At 47.9% G+C, this 24,333-nt stretch overlaps 1 protein-coding gene and 2 non-coding genes across 5 annotated transcripts in view; all 3 read right to left on the reverse strand.

Annotated features, from left to right (window-relative positions):
- PXN (paxillin) overlaps window positions 1-14,950 on the reverse strand; it is a 42,405-nt gene extending 27,455 nt beyond the window's left edge. For 2 of the 3 annotated variants that reach the window (XM_031442793.2, XM_031442792.2), the window contains exon 1: window positions 14,784-14,950. In XM_031442793.2, the coding sequence (XP_031298653.1) occupies window positions 14,784-14,796 (13 nt within the window). In that variant the 5' untranslated portion in view covers window positions 14,797-14,950. The remainder of the gene's footprint in view (window positions 1-14,783) is intronic. The other variant, XM_031442787.2, reaches the window with a different exon arrangement.
- Window positions 14,951-21,265: 6,315 nt separating this feature from the next.
- Window positions 21,266-21,406, reverse strand: LOC116150091 (U4 spliceosomal RNA). Its single transcript, XR_004133764.1, has one exon. It is a non-coding gene; the product is annotated as a U4 spliceosomal RNA (small nuclear RNA).
- A 798-nt stretch (window positions 21,407-22,204) lies between these two features.
- LOC116150095 (U4 spliceosomal RNA) lies at window positions 22,205-22,345 on the reverse strand. Its single transcript, XR_004133768.1, has one exon. It is a non-coding gene; the product is annotated as a U4 spliceosomal RNA (small nuclear RNA).
- Window positions 22,346-24,333: the final 1,988 nt, after the last annotated feature.

Here is a 24,333-nt window from a genome sequence, read left to right on the forward strand (position 1 = left end):
ACATGGGTGCCACTATTTACAGCAATACTTAAAGGGAGAAAAAAACACTTATTTAGGGATAGACATACCATAAGGTGCACATTTTACAGCATCTTCTATAAATCTTATTATGGAAATCCTTATAATTTATATAAAGGATGAAGGTTTGAGGCCTTCCTAAATGTCAAGACTCCAATTAAAATAAGCACACATCAAAGAGTCATCTTAGTACCACTTCCTCCAGGAAGCCCTCTGTGACCACATTCCCTGCACAGGGTTCGAAACCCCTTCCTTTTGAGTTTCCAAAGCATCCTGCACATCCCCTAGGAGAGCACATATCAAACCAGAAGGAACTATGCCTGAGTGCCTATGTCCCAGCCTGTGACAGTTAATCAAGGGCAGGGAGCTGTCTTCATCCATCTTTACCTCCCTGCATCGAGCACAGCCTGGCCCCACCAAGCCCATCTGTCTCAGAGACCTGTCTCACCACTGCAGTCCACGCCACGCTGGGCATCTGTGAGCACTCAGTGGACGCAACGCACGACGGGGTCGAGCAACACATAATCACTATCCTGGGAAACTTCCCTCTACTGTGATCTAGTTACCACCACCCCTCCCCAACCAGCACCACTCCTACCCTTAAAGGAGGAAAAAAAAAATCAAAGGAACACCGCACAAGACTCTGTGGCCTGAGGATAGCAGCCCCTTGTGGGTACTTAAGGTTTTAACTCACTGTGTGGCCTGTCTGGCTTCCTCTGTGGGTGGGGAGGGCAAGTCAGGGATGGGGGCGGGCTCACAGGAGTGAGGTAGCTGGCAGGAATCTGGTACTCGGGCAGCCAGGCCCTGGGACTGGTGGCACTTTCCCTTGGTGCTGGAGGGAGAGGCCAGAAGGAACAGGCAGAAACACAGCCCCAGTGTCCTGCTGATGGGTCGTGTCACACCTCGCCCGCTGGGGCACAGGAGGCAGGGGACAGGAGCTGGAATGTGCGGATTTTCTGAAACGTGGGCCACTGGAATGTGTTAGCAACACCAGCCATGAGGCTCTGTAGCGGCGAGGCTGATAGCATCACTGATTATCACGACGGAGCTGCAGATGAGACAGCCAAAAAGCACGCAAAGATTAGGGACGCTGAGGGAAGTTGCATGGGCAGGGAAAACTAGCCAGAGGAAGGAAGAGGATGACGAGGTTTTGGAAGAGAAACTGAAAGAGAGAGGAAGGGGAAAAAATGTTTCGCAAACACTCTTGTTAATTTCTTTAGATGTTAAAAGGCCCTTTTTACAAAGGAACAAAGAGTATCAGAAATAGTAAATTTGTGGATCAATATAATGGGCTAACAACATAGTGTGGGTTTTATAAGTAGAAGTACAATTTATGACAACAATGACACAGAGGACAAGAAGCGAAATTGGAAATACCTGTATTGTTGCAAGGTTCTTACACTGCAAGTGAAGTGGTTGTAACATGACGTGGAGGTAGACTGTGTTAAGTTAATCCCACAAACCATTCAGCAACCACTAAAAAAAGTAAACCAATGAAGTACAGCCAAATAAGTGGAGATAAAACAGAATCTTAAAATGTATTCAATGAATCCAAAAGAAGGCAGGAAAAGAAGAATAAAGGACCAACGGCAGGAACAGAAAAAAAATAGCAAGACAGCAGACTTAAAGCCAGTCGTGTTGATAACTACTTTAAACGTTAGATGGTCTACACACTCCAATTAAAAGGTAGAGATTGTCAGACACGAGAAAAATGCAAGATTCAAAATATGCTGTCTATAAGAAACACTTTAAATATAAAGACACAGATAAAGAGTTGCTACCAGTTTGATAGGTATAAAACGATGGAGAAAAATATACCACACTCACACTAATATCAAGAAAGTTGGAGTGGTTTCCATTAACATCAGATGAGGTAGACTTCCAGACAGAAATATTACTAGAGATAAAGAGGGACATATCATAATGACAAAAAAGTCAATTCGTCATGAACAGGTAACAGTCCCAAATGTACATACATCCAATAAGAGAGCTTCAAACTAGATGAACCAAAAATCGACAGAAATGAAAGGGAAAAGAGACAAATCCATAATTGCAGCTGGAGAGTTCAACTCTCTAATTGAGAAAGCTCAGTAATTGAGAGAAAAACCTTTCAAAAGGAAGCCAGAGGAAGATATAAGCAAATGAGCAGAGGGTTGGGGAGCAGCAGGACCGAGGGCCAAACAGAGGGCTGAAGTAGAGGTGGGGACCCCCCACCCCCACAGGGCAGGACAGGCTCCCTTCCTGTTGCTGCCCCCCCCCGCCCCCCGCAGACCTCCGGAGAGGCAAGGGAGGCCTGTCAGCTCACACTGCACTTCACGGTGGTTTTCACCCCCTGACAGATCTGGGAGGGCAGTGTTTAACATCCCCACCACCACCACCTGGCATCTGGTTGGCCATTTCCTCAGTCACTGCACCCCCAAGCACACTGTGATCCACACACAAAATGCACACACACCAGCCCCGTCACCTCCTCCCTCCGCAGTGGCATCTCTGAGTGGGAGTCAGTCAGCACAGGGTCCACAGGGTCAAAGGGGGCTGAATGGGACAGCGGGCTAAAGCAGTCGCTGGGCTCCAATCCCCGCTCAGTCGCTCACCAGCAGTCACGCCAGGCAAGCCAGGTACCCTCTCTTCCATGTCTGCATCTAGAAGAATACCTACTCCCCAGGGCTGTTGTGAGGGAAAAATACGGCAACGCAAGTCGGGCACTTAGATCAGTGTCCGGCACAGAGTAAATGTTATATTGATGCTGGCAATTATTATTCCAATTATGTAAATAGACATGCACTGAAGAGATGACACAAACATGCATAAAAATAGTAATGGTGGTTATCTCTGGACGATTATCTCCCTCAGTTTTCAATATTTCCTTCTTTGTGCATCCCATACTTTTCAAATTTATCTACAGTGAATGTGTATAACACTGGTAATCAGTTAAAACCAGTTAAATTATTTTTTTGAAATTTCCTGTACTTTCTCCTCAAGTTTTATGTAAAACTGAACCCACTCTTTACCAAAAAAAGAAATCTAATTAAAAAAAATCTTTAAAAACTCTACCACTTTTACCCAGCCCTTTCACCTGGCCAATTCCTACCCATTTTTCAGAATATTGGTTTAAACATAGAGCCTTTTTCTCTGTTCCTTTAATGAAAACCAGTTAAATATTAAAGGAACATGACTAGTCCCTTAAATAGACATTTACAACAATATAGAAAAATAAACTTTAAAAACAATGAGGAGAACTACTATACATAAAATAGATAAGTAACAAGGATTTACTGTGTAGCACAGGGAATTATATCAAGTATCTTGTAATAACCTGTAACGGAATGTAATCTGCAAAACAAAACAAAAAAATGAATCATAATGCTGTATACCTAAAACCAACACAACATTGTAAATAAACTATACTTCAACTTAGAAAAAAAAGGGGAGAGAGAGATAAAAACAACAAAGTATAAACACAAAAGACTTGAAAATGGGTATTCAAATAAGTACTGGAATGAGTTATGTTCATAGCAGTGCTATTCACAATAACCAAAAGGTGGAAATAACTGAAACGTTCATCAACATATGAATGGATAAACAAAATGTGGTCTATCCACACAATGGAATATTATTCAGCCATAAAAAAGAAATGCAATACTGATACACGTTAGGACATGGATGAACCTCAAAAACATTTATGCTAAGAAGCCAATCACAGAAGACCATGCATTGTTATGATTTCACTTATATGAAACGTCCAGAACAGGCAAATCCATAGTGTCTCTAAAGCAGATCAGTAGTTGCCAGGGGGCTGCAGGGAGGGAGTAAAGGGAAGAGACTGCTTAATGGGTATGGGGACTCCTTTGGTGGTGATGAAAATGTTCCAGAACTAGAAAGAGGTGATGGTTGCACAAATTGTCAATGTACTAAATGTCACTGAATTCTATACTTTATTTCTTTACGTACTTTAAAGTGGTTAATTTTATGTTATGTGAATTCATCTTAGTTTTTTTTTTTAAAATGATGGGTGTATATATCACATGCATGCTTATATATTTATAAATGTATAGAAGATGGTTGGGTAAGATACACATTCAACTATTAGCAAGTTACCCCTGGTGGGGGAAGGATGGAGGACTTTCATTTTGGTACTTCTTTCTTTTTTCTTCTTACAGTAAGCATGTATCTTCTTTGACTTAAAAAACTTTACAAAGTAACAATATTAGATACAAAAATGATCTGAGAAGGGTCTCTAGAAGAAAACAAGGCTTGAGATCACACTGTAGCAAGTGTGTGGTTCTAGAAATGAAGAACACTAGGACCCTAGATATTCCCCAAAAAGGGCTAGAAAGAGGGAAAAAAGCAGAGGCTTGCTCTGCCACTAAGTGTCCTGGGCATGTGCTTTCTCCTCAGAGGGCCTCAGCTTGTCCCTCTGTAAAACAGGTGGGTTGAACCTCAAAAATGATTTTCCAGTGTTGTTATATTTTTATTTTCAAATTTTTTAAAAGCCACAAAACCCCTTTTGCAATTGCAGTCTTCGATGGGAGCCCAATAGATCAACAGATAAAAAGTGAGCAGCTCTGACAAAGGAAGTGATGGGCAGAGATCCCGACCACAGGAGTGGGTGGTACCCTAAGGCTCCCTCCACTCTGGCAGTACAGGAGTCTGAGAAAGGCTGAATTGGCCCAGAACCACCGAGATGGGAGCGTCGGCCACACTCAATAGAACATTCGGAGGAAAAACCTCACAGGCGGTAGAAGGCAGCGAGGAGAGAAAGGGCAGGGCCGGGATGAAGCCCAAGCCAGCGGCGAAGAGGCGAAGACGGGAGCTGCTACCAGCAATGCTATCGACAGCCAGTGACCAGCAAGCCAAGGGCCTCCTGCGAGCAGATGGGCTGTGACACCCCCAGCCCCCGTGCCTCTGTCCGAGGTCAGGCAGATCAGATGACAGCTGTCTCCAGGTCAGAATTCCTGCCGCTGTAAGGGTGCAAACAGGATGTTTGGGAACAGATGACCACAAGCAACCACGGGAAGCATGACAACCACCTCCAGGTGACACCCCTCTTCTTCCCCAGCTGGTTTCTGGCATGGCTGCCTCAGGACAGGCAAAAAGACTTCCAGTGCGCCTCTCCAAAGACAGAGAAGGGGCGGGAACTCTTGGAAAGCTGAGGACACAGCAGAAGAGGCCATTTGCGGGGTGGAGACAGAGAGGAAACAGGGCCACGGAGCTCTCCCATCTCCCTCGCCCCAGAGATGCAGCTGGGCAGACACTCCTAAGGAAACGGCACAACCACTCGTGGGGACACAGGACTCCCCATGACAGGAAAGTGACCACACGAGCCCAGGAGGGCACCGGGTCAGGGCTCCAAGGCATGAGGGCAGTGTTCCCGGTGCCACGGCCACTCCTTCATGCCCACCCCTGAGGAGCATCCTGACGCAGCCGTCTTGCAGCTCACCAGTGATCAGAACCCACCCCAGCTGGCCAGCCAAGCCACACAGCAAGTGGTAAACCCGCAGGAAACCAAGTGCAGGCTGTGGGACACTCCTATTTCCACCTAAGAGGAATACTCCTGGAAACAGAGAGCAAGGGAAAGCCTGGCCAGGACGCTGAGCCACTTAAACCCCCAAACGGGGCTCAGGGCTGACCCAACGGATTGGCTGCCCCTAAACCAGTGCAGAGGCAGGCAGGGCACAGCCCAATCACTGGGCCGCTTTCTAGCAATGTCTGTGCCCGTGCAATGCACACAAATCACAGTTCATGGCCCAGAAAAATCAAGCTCTCCCTTCTTCTACTGCTACCAGGACTGGCCTAGATCCACCCCAGAGGCTTTATAGATGTCACAGAGCATCCTTGATGGGCTACTTTGACCAGAGGAAGGCCCACGAAGCCTGGGAGGAGCCCAGTGCAGAACGGGACGCAGATCCCAGAGCCGCTCTCTGGCTGCTCTTAAATGTGGACATTAAGATGAGTGACTGGCATAAACCAAGCCACCAAAGAATCTCCTTCCCACACCGCTTTCTCCTCAAAGGAACCAAAGAGGCTCAGGGGAAATGGGATGTCATATAACCAAACCCCAGCTCTACACCACCAGCACTAGGGTCTGACCGTTTCACCTGCAGAGCCGAGCCCCTCTCTACCCTGCAGGGCCAAGAAGGGTCCCAAGTCACACTCTTGAGGGAGATAACGGAAGTCAAGATTCCTTGAACGGCCATCCAGGTACACTTGCCCTAAATGCCCACCACCAAGGCCACAGCAAACACAGGCAGCAGACGGGTGAGGTGAGGAGGTGACAGAGAAAGCCGAACCCTCTGAGCAATGTCTAGACCATGCCAGTGATGAATAATAAGGATCATCGTGACCGTTTCTTGAGCATTTCAAAGCATTTCAGGAAATGCACCTGTTTCACAGATGACGGGACCGAGGCTCAGGGTGTAAGGTGACCTGCCGAGATCACCCAGTTGGCGAGTGGCAGCCTGGATACAGACCCAGGAGAGGAGGGGCTGAGGGGGCAGCCTGTGTTCTGCCTCTGGCACTCTGCTGCCTCCTCGCCTGCCTGGAGCCCAGAGCTTCTCGCTCAGATTCTCCTATGGAGGAAGTGGTGGCTGGAAGTTCAGCACCACGGTGGGTGTCCACAGTTCATACTCATTTAATCATCAACCAACATCAAATATTTAACAAGCAACCACAGAGTGAATTGAGCCCTGCTTAGTGGTTAGAGACGTTTGAAAGGCAGGTGAGATCCCTGTCTTCAAGGGGCTTACAGGGCAGAGGGACAGACAGAAGGGAAGCAGCCCACGTGCGCAGATCTGTGAAGTTGTAGTGAAGTGGGCGGGTCGAGAGGTTGGCTGGTTTTAACCAGGAAAAAGCCTTCTCAAGAAGGGGGCTGCGGCTGAGATCTCAAAGGTGGAGAGTGAGGGCAGGTGACATGTCTGGAGGCTGTTCTCTGCAACGTGGACAAAGGTCCAGACTCCAGGCAGAGCTAAATGCTTGGAGGGGACAAAAGTCAGATCTAACTCAGAGAATGCAGCTCAAGAAACCCCCCAGACTTGGCAACTGTGTGTTTGCCATAAATAGAAGGCAGAAAGGGAGCATTCTTGGAACCTTCCAAAGAGGGCCCACTGCAGGCAGCAGAGAGGGCCACTGGGAGGGCTGGCGCTGTTGAGTTCAACCAACTGGTGCCACAGAGGATGGGCATCCGGTGTAGCCAACTCTGATTTTTCAAAAGAAACGACGCATGGATTTTTAGGTGCAATCTCCTGATACTTTAAATGTCGGCAACCAATCTGGAATATTTTTCAATACCACGAAGTCCAAGTAACACGGCTCTGAGGCCAAATCCAACCTGTGAGCTCCCATCTCTGCCTGAAGGTTCCCAGTACGAAGAACCAAAAAGGGAAACGGTTGGACATCCGAGGACCTAAGATCAAGATCTTGCAACATTATCTGTGGTGACACTGGGTGTGTCCCCTTCCTCTAACTCTCCCCAGCTGCAGTTTAGCTTCCTCAACTGTAAAACGGGGGAGACTACCACCGACCCCACAGAGCTGTGGTCAGAATGATCAGAAATGATGCAGTCCATGAACATGTCTCCTAACCCTTAAGGTGTTGCAGAAAGGATTTAAGACGGGCCAAGAGAAGGGAGAGGGGATAACAGAGCAGACAAGAGACGAGGCCTCGAAGAGAGAATGAGAAGGAAACGGGGTGGGTCTTTGCTGGCGTGCAGACCGGAAGAATCTGGACAATAGAATCCACGTCAGGGTGGAAACATAAATTTAGGAGTTACCAAGAGACGAGTGATAAAAAGAGGTCACGCAAGTAGATAAACTGACCTGGACACCTAGGAGAGAAGCAGGGAGCCCAGGAAAAGCCTTTGGGAAAACACAATGGTGTGCACCCCACAAAGGGATCAGAGAAGGAGGTGGGGGAGGGAGTGGGGGGGGGTTCTGCGGAGGAGATCTTGAGGAAGGGAGGGGAAATACGGCCACTACAGAGTGAGATGCATTCTTAGCAAAAGAGAAAACACGGAAGAATGGCCCAGGCTGCATAAAAAACAGAAAAAGGAAAGAAGTAGAGATGTTAGGAAGAGCAGACAGGAAAAAGGGAACCAGAAGGGAAGGGGGTCCAGGTATATCTGCAGATGGAGAATGAGCGGTCACTCTAAGCCTCAGATGTTGGCACCGATGGGAGATGCTGCGGGAGGTACAGGAGGTGCTGAGGTGGAAAGAAGGGGACATGGCAAATAACAAACAGGCCATGGTGGAGGGTCTGTCTGCTATGTCCCGAGCACCCCCTCATCCCTCGACTCAGGCAGCTTCAGGCTCAGTGTACAGCCTGCTTGCAATAGGGCTTTTCTGTTGTTGCAGGAGGCCCGAGGGTCCATGGCTCACTGAAAAAGACTCCCAGACTGGCATCCAGAGGACCCACCCGAGGATCCTCATGCTAAACTGGGAGGAGGTCCCTGGGGGCCTCTGCCCACCTTGCTCGTGCTCCCCGCGGGCTCTACTCTTCCCAAATGCTGGAAGTGTGTGACTTGCTCTCCCCAAAAAGAAAACAGAACAGAACATGGCTGTTTCTGCCAAGCAAGTTCTGAATAAGCTGCATTCCATTTCATTAAAACAATTACCTGAGTCCCAGCCAAGAATTACATAAAGCTTCCTCCCGGCACCACCCCTCCCCCCCAATAAAACACACATCATCCTGCTCCTCAGACAGGCAGAGTCAGGCCGGACACGCGGCTCTGAGCCCTCGCTAGGACGACCCCATGATCACGACCAAGGACGACCCCATGATCACGACCAAGTGGCCAGCCTCCGCGTCCTTGCACACAAACAGACGGGAGGCTCCAAGACCTTTACACGAAAAGCTCCCCTTACGAGGGAGGGCTGGCTGCCCAAAGTGCTTCCAGTAGGCACCAGGGCCCTCAAAGCCAAGGGGGCCACTGGGGCCAGAATCCAGCTATTTATCCCGAACAGATGAGAGGCCAGGCTTTGAGTCAGCACAAACCAAGACAAGAGGGACCTGGGCATGGAGATTCTGAGAGGGAGCCTCAAGTCTGGGGAACTGGACAGCCAGATCAGAGCTGCAGGCAAGAGCCTGGGGGCTACTCCGGCCTCCCCTGCCACAGGCTAATGGTGTTCCTTTGGCCACAGATAAGAGGCTCATGATGTGAAGCGAAAGGCATTTCATCCCCTCCCCCAAGCTCCAGCTGCCCAGAGGCTGCTCTCTGCCTCTAGTAAAGCCTTGTTCTGCATCCCACCCAGGCAACCCCTTCCAAACTCCAACCAGAGCCCAGTATCACCCTTGCCCTGACCCTGGTTAATGTTACCACACCCACGATAACCCCAGAGGCCCCTGCCACACTTGAGCAGCTCACTCTCTGCCAGGCCCTGTCCTTTTTTTCTGCACAGGTCACGATGTGCCCCCATGCCCAGCTAAGAGTCACCAGCCACTATCACTGTGGGCCCGTGTGGGTGTGGCTCTGCCACACAGTCTTTCCACCACCCGCACAGTCACAGGAGGTGTAGACACTTGGGGCTCCCCTGGTCGAATAACTCTGAGCGAAAGCAAGATTTTCTTACTTTGTTCCAATTTTTTATCATGAAAACATCTAAACATACAGAAAGGTTGAAAGACCATTGCAATGAGCCCCCATATGCCCTCTACTTAGATTCAGCCACAGTTAACATTTTGCCATTTTGTCTAAACACATGCACGAATTTTCTCTCTCCCTCCCTCTCTCTAGATATGTGCACAGCATATACACATCTCCCTTTTTTTAATCACTTAAAACTAAGCTGCAGATGTCATGACATTTCACTCCCAAATATTTTTGCATGCACCTAACAATAACAATGTTCTCCCATAAAACCACAATACCACAATCACACAAGAAATAAGCATTAAAAGGCCATCTTTAAGGGAAAACTTGGCCACCAGGGGTCTGCTGGGCCTGGCCAACCACACGTTTCGCCTGCCACTGGCCCAGCATCTAAGGCCTCCCTGGAGAGGCCAGCCCTGAACCCCACTGGTTAAGCAATCAATTCTGTTAGCTGGAAGACTATTCTGGACGTGAATGGTCGCTTAAGGCCAGATGTGAGACTCCCAACAAGACTCCAACGGAAAAGGCAAAGCAGGACTGCGGAGGTTCCAAGCCCACCCTAGGCCAGAAGACAACCTCTGGACACCCCTTTTAATCCGCTGGTTTGTCAAAGAGTTCTGGGAAAACTCAGCTTCCCAACGCTTTCTCTCCCTCAGTTCAGGACATCCTCAATTCTCCATGTTAAACGTTTTCAAGGACTCCCTCCTCTGGAAATGGGCTGGCTCCAGATGGCAGCAACAAGCAAACACCTGAACAAAGACAGGAGAGTGTACGGGGTAGGGGCACAGAGCCCGCCCCAGGTTTTCCTCGGCAGCCGTACTATAAGCTCACAGCTCTGTCTTGAAGGTTAACAGGTAAGGGAGGACTGAGGTCCTTCACTGAGCAGGAGACACTGCCACAAGCACCCAGGGTCCCATCCTGAGCATGGCATCCCCAAGGAAGAACAAAGGAGAGGGAAAAAGCCGTAGAGAACCAGAAAAGGAGAGATGCGAGAGCCTGAACAGGGAACTGGGGGGTGAAGGAAGGGGCCAGAAAAGACTTGTTGCATCCTAACAGTGGAAAGCAATCAAACCAACAGGCAACCCAGATCCAATCCAGTATCATGAACAGATGTGTAAAAATGGTTACAAGCCTAAACTGCGTTTAAATCCCAGCCCCACCACTCACTGGTTATAGAACTTGGGCAAGTGGGCTCACCCTCTCGGTCCCTCTCCATTTCATCATCTATAAAATGGGTAGCAGTAAAAGTGTTCTACAGATGGCTATCATCACTAATGAAGGCAATGAGACCAGGACAACCCAGGGGAGGCTGGAATGAGAGTGAGGCTGGGAGGAAGTTTTTTTTGGACATCTCTGGCCTTGGAACGAGGTAAGAGCCCAAGGGACGCTTTGGAAGGTCAGCATAAATGGGGGAGGAGGGCTGGTCAGCCTTCCACTGGCCAGTGCACAGCCATCACTGGGGAAACTAGAAAGGAATACCGGGATGGTCCCTTGGGGGACCTCAAACCCACAGTGGCAGGGCTCTGGCCCCTGAACCTCTCCACACTAAGCAGTGGATGCCCAGTAGAAAGGGTACCTGCTTAGGAATCAAACACACCAGGGTGTGGATCCCAGCTCTGCACCCCACCAGTGCACGGCCCAGGGGGAGACGTAGCACTGACGCAGTGCCCCACAAGGAGCACACCAACACTCCAAGGGCCAGCAGCTGGGTGCCCTGACCCTGGCTGAACACACAGAGGCACCACAGACTGGCAAGCCCAAAGTCCAGACTTTCCATGGAAACAGAGCGACTCCGTAGCCTGGAATGCCCCCAGGCAACTCCCCTGCCACCCAGCACTCCCCCCAAGGACAATGAGGCACTGTTTTCCAGAGGGTCAAGACTGCTCAGAAGCTGAAAGAAGACAGGTCCAGATTCCAGTCGCAACAGGGCACTGCTAACAGCTGGCTGTTCCCCTGAGAGAGATGAGAAAAGCGAAGCTCTCCGGGCCTGCACTCGACCACCCTTTGCCACACAGGCCATATGGGATGGCCCCTAGGCCAGAAATTTTAAAAGGTACCTAGCTAGCAATTACTCAGCAGGCCCCATGGCTCATCCCCCTGGTTAATTACTGAGCACTTACTAACATATTATGATGTTGCACGGATCAATCTGGGTTCCAATCCCAGCTCCCCCGCTGAACTTTTCCTGACTCAGATTTCCGCGTCTGTAAAACAGAGATGAAACACCTCCCTCTCGGAACGGCTGTGATGATACCACGGAGTGCTGAGTAGGCTGCCTGGCTCCCATCAAGAACGCACGATCACTATTAGCTCCCAGCTGTGGTCACTGCCCCCACCCCCACCCCAAATCACACGAGGAATTTAGGGGAGAGTCAGGTCAGAAAACGTAATCAGAGTGCATCTCAGTGTTGTGGGAACTCTGTCCAGGAAACTCCAGCCAGAACTCGAACAGGGAGAACTCCCGGCCAAACCAGCATCTAAACAGTAATGAGAAAAGCCACCAGCAGCCACCCTGCAGCACAAAGCAGAGAGAACACACAGGCAAGGGCAGGACACGCTGTGTTTATGTTTTTCTGCCCAAAGAGCTATAAATTTGTAACTTATTAAACAGCACATGGTGCGTTTGTCACTAACAGCTATAGGGAGGGGAAGAGTTCTCCCTTTTTTTTTTTTCAGACCTAAAAAACAAAGTCACAGCAGCGACTGACCCCTCCAGACTTGCCATGGGACAGACCGTGAACTCCCCTGTTTCAGGGGCTGAGAGGCTCACAGCTGAGAGTACTCTCAGGAGAAAAATAAAAACGAGAGGCCTGGCCTTTGTGTCCACCCTAACTAAGGAAAACAGCTGACGAGCAGGGTGCTGAGCAGCCACCCAGACAGCTGATGGAGCCTGAGCGCAGAGGCAAATTCCTCTCCCCTCCTGCACGCCCCATTCCTCCCACCCCAGGCTCCAGTCAGACAGGCGTGGCTGGCCCCTGGGAGCTTAGGCCAAGGAAGCCGGGCAGCTCAGATCCAGACAACTGGGGGGCCTAAGGTGGAAGGCAGCATTAGTTACAGGTGGCAGGCATCGCCCCACTGCAATCCCTCCTCAGGAAGAAAGGCCTCATGGTCCCCAGAGCTGCAGATATGAGCGCTAGAGATTGGGCTTCTAGCTATGATATTGTCATTCTGTGGCTGTGCAGCCTTGGGCAAGTGAATCAACCTCTCTTAGCCTCACTTTTCTCAATTTGTAAAAGGCACGTAGTAATGTTAACAGTGGCCCTGAGGGGCTCTTATAAAGGGCTGCTGTGAGGATGGGGTGAGTTGGGGAAGTACTCCAGGAACAGCAAATGTAAATTCCTACAATACGCTCGGCCAGGGCACTCTCTTTCCTTTCAGAGATGAACTCAGCTTCCTGGCCCTAAATGGAAGACTGTCAGAGGACAGGAATTCCAGGCTTCAACTGCAAACTCTACAAAGACTTTCTCAGTCCTTCAAACAGCATGGGGACTGTCTAGAAGCAAGGGAACCCACATCAGCTTTCAGAAACTGTAACTCTGCTCCCGAGTTCCCCACTGGGAAAGCACTGAGACTTTCAGATACTGATTCAAAAAATATCCCTCAGCCTCCTTTCAGCTCAGTTATTTTTACATGAAAAAAATACCTGCCCGGAAGCCATGCCAACCTTGAGTGTGTTAGAAAAATGGGTGCCAAGCCTGACCCAAAGGCAGAACTATGCTTGGCAGCTGCTGCGCTCTGCAAGACACACAGGGCTGTACATCTTCTCCAGCTCCAGGATCCCGGGGGTCAGGGGAGTGGGGAGGCACCCTGATCCCAAAAGGAAGATTCTGGGGAGCAGTCAAGTCCCAGTCCTCCTCCCTGTCCCCTTGAAAGTCCAGTGCCTACAAATAGCCAGTCTTAATTTAGTGCCCTGTGCGCTTGGGGGGGCCCCATCAGTCCTGTCTGATGAATCCACTCCTCAGAGCCTGAGGCAGAGAAAGCATGAGTGGACACACAAGCCACCCACAGTCCATAGAGGGAAGACAAGGCTCCTACAGAGAAAGAACTTTCCCCCCCTCCTCAACTGCCCGGCTCAGAGGCCCTTCAGCTACAGGCGTGAAGGGGAGGTTGGGAGGGAGAGTGAATCCTCCCACCCCAGGGTTCACACCACTCAAGGCATTCCTAGAACCCTGGCACCAACCCGCCTGGGTTTAGTGTCTGGTTCCAGGAGATAATTTCCCCTGCCCTAACACCAGATCGGGACTGGACTGAAAAGAGCATTTTGGGAGCTCCGGTAACATGAAAACAGTAAAACTCTGTTCTGGGCATCCTGTTCTCCTTACCTGTGTGGCCTCCAGTAAGGTTTGATGGGGTGGGGGGAACTCTACCAGCCTGGACACGTTCAGAGATAGCCGCACCGTGGGGCCCACTTCCCACCTCATTCCCCTGGCATTTCACCAGAGTCTGGGGTAAGAGTCCTGTCTCCCCAGCTTACTCTTTCAGGATTAGGCTGGTCTGTGATATGAAAGGGGAGGGGTTGGTCCATGGAATGGCCAGAGCAGTCAGGGAAATGGGAGAGGGGGATCAGTGGGGTGGCTGGGAAATTTGTCTGTGGGGACGTGGTTCCTGGAGGCTCATCTCTAACTTGTGAAATGAAAGGGGTCGGCCCGGAGGGGTATCCCTGAAGTGGGGGTGTCAGTCTGTGAGCTGGGGGCGTTCCTAGAGGGGGGGGAGCAGGTCCTGGAATGGAGGACCCAGCCTGTGAGATTAGGCAGCTGGGTGTTTCATCTGTGCGATGGGGGTGGGGGAGCGGTCTGTAAAGTGAGGGGGTCTCATGGCTGGGGAGGTGGTCAGGTCCAGGTAGTAGGGGGCCTGTCCTTGAGGCAGACGGGGCGAGTCCTTGACGAGCAAGCTGGTCCCTGGAGCTGCTCTGGGAGATGGGGGTCCCCGAGGTTGGGGGTCCGGAGGTGGGGCTGTCCTCAAGACGGGGGGGGGGGGGGGCGGTGACTGCCGTGAGGACGGCGGCGGGGCTGGTCTGGCCTGGGACTCAGGCCCAGCCCAGGATCCTGGCCCCGCGGAGCCGGAACCAGAGCCGGGACCCGGGCCGCCGGGGGTGGGATTCCGCCCGCCGCTTGCTCGCTCCCGCCCGGCCCAGGGCCGCGCGCCCCTAGCTGCCTCCTTCCTCGGCCTCCTGCTCACTCACCCAGGTCGTCCATGGCCGTGCCGGGGTCGCGGGGAACCGGCTCGGCGTCGCGCTCGCTGCCCGTCCCGGGGCCGCTCCTCTCCGCCGCGCAACTTTTCCGCCGCGAGCTTCGGCCCGGAACGGTACGCGCCGCCGCCGCGCGCGCCCGCGCCCGCCGCGCGCCCCGCCCCCGGCTGCCCCCTCGAGCACGCGCGCTCCGCCCCGGCCGCGGCAGACCCTCCGCGCGCTCCTCCCGTGGTCGCCCCGCCAGCAAGCTGGCCCCGCCCCATGCGCACGCTAGCCCCGCCCCCGCCGCCAGCCCGCGAGCGCGCGCCCAGCGCGGACGGTGGGCACCTCTGGGCGGGGCGGCAGCGCCCCCTCGCGGCCGAGCCGGCAGGTGGGAGGCTCCCAGGCCTTCAAGCCCTCCGTCAGTCTGTCTCAGAGTTACATGCCTCACTGTCTGGCCTTCGGACCCATCCTCCTGTCTTGACATCTCACAATCTGACCTGTGTCTGTCCATCCATCGTCACTCGCTCACCACATGTCTGTCCACTGGAGAGTCAGATTTGTCCACCTTTGTATCTCCCAGTAATTCACCTCCCAAGAGGATCCTCAATCAGTACCAAGCGAGGCTGTGAACCTTTGGAATAGCTTTTCTGGGGCCGCCAGTGGAGCTCGCAGCCCAGCCTGTGGGGCCAGATTCAATACTTTCTAGGTGATATATCCCTTAATCTTCCACATGTGCACCCTCCCTAGAGGAAGACTTTTCCAAAACTGCAAGAAGCAGAAGAGATCCCACCTAGACATTAAAGGAAAAACTACAGGGAGGTTACACCCAGTACTGGGCACAATTTCCTGAAACAACCCACTGCCAACCCAGACCCCAGAGAGGCTCTGCTCAGACAGACAGAAATTAGGTAACAGCAACAACCGCCATTTATCGAGTGCCTGATACTATATAGCTATTGTTTAAATTAATTCTCATAGAGGTGATCATTACTATCCACACTTCTGCACACTTTGGAATGTGCAATAGTAGTTTGTTGATTTTACATGAAAATGCTCTGTATGCACAGTTTCAAGCTCCCCTTCCCACAAGAATCCAGCCCCCAAGACCCTCTTTGTTAAGTCAGGTCTTCCAGAAAGCAGATGTTGAAATTGATTTAGAGGAACATCTGTGAAAGAGGAAGAAGCAGAACTGGCAAGGAAAGACTCAGATCTGACAAAAGATAAGCCATCACAACTGGGAGTCCCGGACAAAAATTCATTAGTGGGCAGAAATGTCCGGGCCCCAATTCCCCCAACGTATTCAGCTGTCAGCTGGTAATGCCCAGAGAGCATGTGGCCTTGCTCTGAAGGCCCTGTATCTTTTACATTATTATCGCATTTAATCTTTACAAAGGTCCAGTGGGGGTTTTATGCCTATTTTCCAAGCCGGGAAACTGAGGCCCATAAGTGAAGTCACCTGCCCAAGGCCACGCAGGTACAAAGTGGCCAAGACGGGATTCAAACCCAGGACTGTCTGATTTTAGCATCTAGGGTATGGTTCCTGAAGGAGAGCTTGGGGATTGGGTCACATCCCTTGGCAAGTTCAAGCTCTCAAGCTAGCTTGGACAAAAGTGACTTGAGGAGGTCCTGCTGTTTCTGAATTTGGGGGGAGGCCACCATCTGGGTCACTTAATGTCCTGCTTAAAACCCTCCTGATATCAGAATAAAGCCCAGTGATTTTCCAAGAGGCCACATCCTCCTGGCTCCAGACCGTTGTGGGTACTGATATCCCAACTGCAATGCATCCTGTCCTCTTCCTCCTGATTAACTTCTCTCCTCCTTCACTTGACAGCTCAACTACCCTCTCCTCCAGGAAGCCTTCCCTGACCCCAACCAAAGCATATAACTCTGTGTCAGGCATCACAGGGAGCACTTTTCCTATAGTATCTCATTTAATACCACAAAATCTCTACAGCAGTGGCACATCGGAATAACATGGAAAGCTTTAAAATATATTTTTTTTGCCCAGAACTAATGCTCAGAAATTCAGATTTAATTGGCCCGGAATGCAGCCTGGGCATCAGGGTTTTTAAAAAGCTTCCCAGATGATTGCAGTACACAGCCAGGGTAGAGACTCACTGATCTCAGAGATAGATGTGATCCTGATACTCCTTTAACAGCCAGAGATACTGAGGCACAGAGAAGTTAAGTAAGTGGCCTAGGCTCACACAGCTAGTGAACTGTGGATCGAGAATGTGAATCTAGAAAGTCTGGCTTCAAAGCTTCATGGAAGAAAAATCAATTGGTCTCAGTTAATTTCCCCAGCGATATGGAGCTGTGAGCCAGCTCTCTTCTGAGACAGACACTAGGACCCTTCAGGCATGGAATATTTTTAACCTAGAGAAGCCAGTGATTCTTGCAGACAGCCTGCAGTGACTTGAACACTGGGGAGATTGTTTGGAGGCTGGTGAATCCTTTCCTTGCTGAGTTAGTCCTCGGAGCCCAGCTTTCCCGTCCCCCATAGCCGGCAGGTCCAGGCTGGCTCAGGCGACAGGGTGGGAGGGGAACGGGTGGTGGTTGGCTCCATCAGGAACTGATATTTCCAAGGATATTTCCTTACATGGTGGAAGGGGAGAAGGTCAGGATTACCTCACCCAACCCAGCCCCTACTCCCTGCTCTCTGCCTGGAAAGGAGCTAGAGAACAAACAAGTGTTGGAACTGGAGATGAATTCACCTTCTTCCCCTCCCTGCCCCAGACAGTGCTGTGAAAGTTATAGAGCAAGTCCATACATACATATCAAACACTCTCCAGATGCTCTCTTGTGTGGCTTTGGGGGAGAAAACACTGGTAAGTCTTGGGGGACCCAACTGGGAGGCATTTCTGGTTTTTGTTGAAGTAGACTTAGCATGCTATGTTAATTTCTGGTGTACAGCAGAGTCATATATATGTATATATTCCTTTTCATATTCTTTTTCATCATAGGCTATTACAAGCTATCGAATATAGTTCCCTGTGCTATAGAGTAAGATCTTGTTGTTTGGGGGGCACCTCTTAAAATAGAAAATATGAGTGGCTTTTGTGCAAGCCATCTCACCTATAGACATCTCCCACAGGGGACTGGTTAGCTGAAGTGGGATGTACCCATATGGGAAGAGGGGAGACATGCGCTGACGTCATGTATTAGTTTAGCAGAAAGAAAAAGGAAATAGTAGAACTCTGTAGAGTATAATCCAATGTTTGTTCATAACTGTATTGACATATAAATAGAATAATCTGGAGGCAAAATCTCACCTCCCTGTGGCCATCTCTTCTAGCTGTGGAGGTAGGGTTATGGTTGGGATCTTTGACTGTCACTGCTGCATATATATAAAATTATAGATTTTATATACAAACATGCAGTAATTTTAGAACTGGAAAAAAATTAGGCTGTGGAACAGAAAAGAATAATAGGTAAAAATCACATGGATCCACTTGAAAATGGTTAATTTTACATTCTGTGATTTTACTTCAGTTAAAAAAAAGAAAAGTCACTGTAACTCAAAGTTCCCAGACAAAGTGTTCAGGAGAGCTGAGAGTGAAATATCACATGTATGTTCTATAAATTTCCTTTTTTTTTTTAAGCATTGTTTTGCTTTCCTTAAGCTTTTTGTTCAATTTTTGGTGGTTTCCCCATGTTTTCCTTTCTTGTATTTGCTTACAAATGAGTCATTATTTTTACTTACCTGATTTTAGAATTTCTAAGTAAATCACACCCACCCACACACAATCACATGGGTGTTTGCCAGAGCATCACCAGACTTTCTGATCAATATGAAATTTGCCATGGAAGGGAGCATTCATTTTCTATTTCCTCCAGGACTGTTTTGACATCCCGATTAGCCATCTTGGCAAGTGGCTAAGGCAAAAAGAAATGGTTGGGGTGCATTTTCAGACTACACTGTCAAGGATATTTTTAGCTCCTTGAAATTTCAGCCTCTGGGTGACACACATTAGCTCCTCTTGTAGTTCCCATAATCATTGTGGGATCCTCAGGATGTCCCTTTGGGTAGTTACCACTGACCCCCTCTTTCGATCACATTTACTCAATTCTGATACATTGGCTCTTCAGGGAACTCTTTATCCCTTTCCTGGGACCACAAGTCTTGAATAAAAGGTATTCCCTGGACCTAGCAAACTTACTCTGGGTTCCAGAGAAGTGACATTAATTTATCTTAATTAGCCATATTTTGATGACTGATCTGGAAGTGGTTTAAGGGAGTGGTTGTGGGAAACAAATGGCTTTTACTACCAAATCCTTTGTCAAGGACTGTTCATTCCACAGATAACTGATTACGTAAGGGGAAATACACTTTCACGGTAGAGATAGAGAGCAGTTACTACTCTAATTTGGCATGGATTATAGTGGCAGACGCAGTACAAAGTTCACAATGACATCTCTGAAGTTCTCTTGACTCCAAGGAAGCCACAGTCTTGGTTACAGGAGATAAAGGGGACAGAAGAACATGTTAACCAACACTGGGGGAACACAGCCAGTGAAGTCAGAACAGGAGATTTCTACAAGATACCTGCCTGGGACTCCTCAAAAAATCAATGTCAGGAAGGAAAGAAAACAGGCAGAGGAACTTGCCTAAATTTTAAAAACTGTGGATGGAAAGTAAAATGGTACAGCCACTGTGGAAGATAATTTGGCTGCTTCTTATAAAACTTAACAGGCAACTTAACTATAGAGTCCAAAGAATTAAAAACTTGTGCTCACACAAAAACTTGTACAGGAATGTTCCTAGCAGCTTTATTTGTGATAGCAAAATACTGGGAATTACCCAAATGTCCTTCAATGGGTGAATGGTTGAACAAACCCTGGTACTTCCATATAATGGGATACCACTCAGCAAGGAAAAAGAATGAGCTATTGATACAGGCAACAACCTGGATGGACCTCAAGGATATATTTTTTGATTAAAAAAAAAAAACAAAAAAAATCACATATCGTATGATTCTATTTATATAAAATTCTAGAAAATGCAAACTAATCTATAGTGACAGTAGTGGGGGTAGCAGGAGAGATGGGAGGGATGGATGGCTGCAAAGGAACACTAGGACACTGGGGAGTGATGGGTATGTTCACCATCTGGATTGCAGTAATGGTTTCATGAATATATGCTTTCAAAACTTACCAAATTACATGCTTTAAATATGTGCAGTTTATCAAATGTCAATTATGCTTCAATAGAGTTGCTTGTTAAAAAATAAAGGAATGGGGAGAGGGGAATAGGGAGAATAGTTTCTGTGAGAATTGAATGAAGTAAAGCATACTAAGCACTTTGCATGGAATCTGGCACACAGTGAGTGCTCAATAATTGTTAGAATTTGGCTGGTCTCCTGGATGGCTCCATCACATCCTCCTGTTTATGTATTTATTTTTATAACATTACAACAATCTGTAATTATCTAGTTTACCTGTTTACTTGTGGTCTATCTCAAGACTGTGAGCTCCCTGAAGCATGAACTGGGTGTCATTTGCCGCAGGGGCGGTTTTCTCCAGCGTGCTGCTGTAACTGAGCAGGACCCTATGGGGTCTTCCTGGGACAGACCCCTCCACTATATATATCCTCAGCTGTAGGTCCTCCTTGATAATAGTAACTTGTGTATATTTCCTGAGTTTTTCATATGCTTAAAACCACCACCAAAGGGAAGAAATTAACTACTTGACGATGGAAAGCAAGTAGTCCCCTGTTCCCTCAGCATCAACCAGAGAATTGTGCAGGAGCTGATCAAGTACCTGCAACGCCCCCTACCCTCCTTACCTGGTCTTTAAATATGCTTTGCTGAAACCCTTCCAGAAGTTCAGGGTTTTCTTGGGGATGAGCCACTATGTCCTTCTTGCTCAGCCCTGCAGTAACTTTCTCTGCTCTAAACTTCGATGTTTGTTCTCATGTTGGGCACACAAACTTGCCTTCCAAAACACTACTTTTAACCAGTAGATGCCCTCTTGCCTTCTTTGCCCTTAGAAGCCAGCCCACATCCTTTTGCTAGAGATGATAAAGAAGACGGATCTGCCATGCCCCAGGGACACTCCTGGCCTTCCTGACAGGACAAGTCTAGGGGCAGCTGGCCCAGTGGAAACCAACACACCATTAGGAATAAAGGAACTCGGTTCCAAACATAGCCACGCCCCGCGCTCTACAATGAGACCTGTATGAATTTGTCGTGCCTACCTCCCTTCCCGGCCGTTTTAAGAGAAAGTATTTGGGTGAATTGCTTTCAGGTTCTTTCCCATTCCTGCTAAGCTGCGAGATGCTTCACTCACGTCAATCAGTAAAAAAGGATGACCACAATGATAAAGTAACTACGCTACAGGATGAAGAAAGACTGGTACTTCAACAATCGTTGTTGTTTTTACGAGTTAAATAATTACCATAACTTACTTAAAAACAATTGTTGGTTTACTCCACAAAAACCAAGAACCATAAGAACCCTCTCTTAATCTCCTTTTTTAAAACCACTAAAATTCAGTCTCCGTAGAGACTGTCAAAAATTGCCAATGCCGACTATATTTCAAGTCGTCATGGCGGGGTATTGGGAAAAGTTTTCAATTAGCAATAATCGCGCCTCGGATAAACCTCATTGGCTACGATACTGCCACTGCGCAAAGCTGAAGAAAATAGCTACGCACCCCGCTCCACCATGGACGACAACTGTCTTTTTAGTGAGGGTGAGCGACCGCCAGCAAGTTCGTGAATACCACGTGTTTCCCGGCGAGCGGTTAGATTTAAGGCCGGTCTGCATAAGGGGCTTCTTGCTGTTGGGTCATCTCGAGTTGAACATTTAGATTTTGGAAACAAGAGCGCTTTCGCTGAGGATGCTGGGAAGTTTTATGCAAATTATGACGTCACAGAGGCCATCGGGTTGACTTGAACTCTTAAGCAAGAAACCGAGCGGCGGGCAGACCGGGAAATGAAGGTAAGAGGAAGAGAGACGAGAAGCTGGAGGCGGGTGTGCCTGGGACCGGAGAGATATTTTTCAGAAAGAGTTAAATCTCCAACGTAACCGTGGAGAAAACGCTCGGAAGACAGGAATCAACAAGCAACATTCATAAAAAAAAAATTTTTTTAATTGATGCGGTGCTGTAGTTGGCCACGCTCAAGTTTCTGATGAACACGCCCACAGCCTCAACACGCCTGTGATCATCCGCGATCTGATGCTATCAGAGATTACCAACTCTATTTCAAAGCTTCAAACGAACTGTTAAGTACTGGGGAAAACCCACAGCATTTTTGGAATACCTGCCTGTGCTTGGCTTTTAAAAAAAAAAAAAAAAAAAAAAAAAAAAAGCCTTGTAACACAACTTAAAACATCTCAATAGCACTAACCAGAAAAAGCTTAATACCACGAGTTATTAAATTACACCACTAGCAACCATGTTTCTGACTTTTATCAAAACAAAATATTCAGTCTCCGTAGAGACTGTCAAAAATTGCCAATGCCGACTATATTTCAAGTCGTCACGGCGGGGTATTGGGAAAAGTTTTCAATTAGCAATAATCGCGCCTCGGATAAACCTCATTGGCTACGATACTGCCACTGCGCAAAGCTAACTAGCACCACCCCCTACTCATCACTCCCAATAAGCAAGGTTCCTATTTCAGAAAGGTGAGTTGGCGTCTCATGGAAAAACCTTCAATTTTTGATTGGCTGAAAATTGTACAACTATATGGAGATCTCTCTGAAATGGATAGGCTGTTTCTGAAGATTAGTTGCTTGATATAACTCAGTTTTTGGTGTAGAATGAAGCAAAGCATCATGGGAGGGAATATGCTAACAAACAATTTAGAGTAGAAACTGGGGAGGATGAGAAATGTGATCTGTGTTAAGGGTACTTGGCTCCTGATTCACGGTATAACTATCCTCTCCGAAAGAGGTTTGCTTTTTAAAAAAATTGTGTTAAAATATACATAACAAAATTTACCATTTGAGCCATTTTAAAGTATATAGTTCAGGAGTGTCAAGTATATTTACATTGTTTGCAACCATCACCACTGCACATCTCCAGAACTTTTTCATCATCCCAAACTGAAACTGTACCCATTAAACAATAACTCTCTATTCCTCCCTCCCCCAACCCCTGGCAACCTCTATTTCACAATTCTATTACTTTGATCCCTCTAAATACCTCATACAAGCAGAATCATGCAATTACTTGAACTTTTGTGTCTGGCTTATTTTACAGCATAAAGTTTTTAAGGTCCTTGTATGTTTTAGTATATGTCAGAATTTCATTCCTTTTTATGGCTGATTCTATTGTATGGAATTTTGTTATCCATTTAGTCTTTGATTGACAGGAGGACAGGAGGTTGCTTCCACCTTTTGGCTATTGTGAATATTGCTTTCATGAACATTGGCATACAGTATCAGTTTGAGTCCTTATTTTCAATTATTTTAAGTGTATATACCTAGAAGACTTTCCAGATCATATCAAACCGTAATTCTCCATTTAATATGAAAGGGTTTTCTGTGCACATCTTTATTCAGAGGTGAGAGGCTGAGAGAAAAAGGCTATTTCCACAGAAATGTCCACAGTTCATGAAGTCTGAAGTAACTTTCACTCTCATTGCCTGTTTTTCCTCAGCAGATGGAAAGCGGTTAGAAACCTGTATCTGGACCTGTTTCCTCTTTGATCTGTTTTCTCCAAAAGCCTTTTGGTTTCTGCTACACATTAAAATGCAAATAGTAGTCTCTGAGATGACATTTCCCCCAACATTTTATTATGAAAAATTTCAAACATGAAATGTTCAAAGTACTGCTCAGTGAACAATTTATGTCATCATCAAGGACTTCATCATTAATTTCTGGTGTGGTGTAGTTGTGAGAAATAAAGACTAGGGTTATCCAAAGAACTCAGCTCTTGAGAATGTCTTGGTTGGGTGGCTCATTACACCCTGTCAGTAGCTATCAAGGGAAATTTGTGTGTTTCACCAGCTTTTGTGGATGACTTCATCCTCCAGGGATTACTTCAAGCACTAAGAAAAATGGAAAACTCAGCTAACTTCTCCACAAAATATAAGATTTTGGGGGGCTTAAAAGCACAATAGTCCTGTGTTCCTGGCCAGTCTCTTAATGATGCTTATTCCACTTGGAGAACTGAAAAAATACTGTGGGTTTAAAGTTTTTCATTAGTAGTTTGTCAAGGGGAGTGGTGGTGTCATTGTTTTGGCATTTCTGTAGGTTTTGATCTTATTCCATAGGTGTCATTGTTTTGGCATACCATAGGTGCAGAAAATATTCTGGATTACAATTGTTTGATTTATTGAAAGTTTCCAGTATGCATTTCGATCCTTTTTTTTTTTTTTTTCCAGCCAATATGGTCATGTTAACGAAGGCACAAAAGACCTCAGGTAATTCGACTAGCCCAGTGACCTATTTGAGGTGTGGCTGGAGATACTGCTCCCAAACTATTAAACCGAGTTCCTTTGCCAATATTTCCCTCCATGCCTCCAACGAGAGGACCAGGAGTCAAACTCCAGCTTACATACTACTACTTTAGTCTTCAGTTCATTTGAAAATGGGGGAAGTGATTCCTTAGA

This window comes from Camelus dromedarius, chromosome 31 (assembly GCF_036321535.1).
Source record: "Camelus dromedarius isolate mCamDro1 chromosome 31, mCamDro1.pat, whole genome shotgun sequence".
Taxonomy (NCBI): Eukaryota; Metazoa; Chordata; class Mammalia; order Artiodactyla; family Camelidae; genus Camelus; species Camelus dromedarius.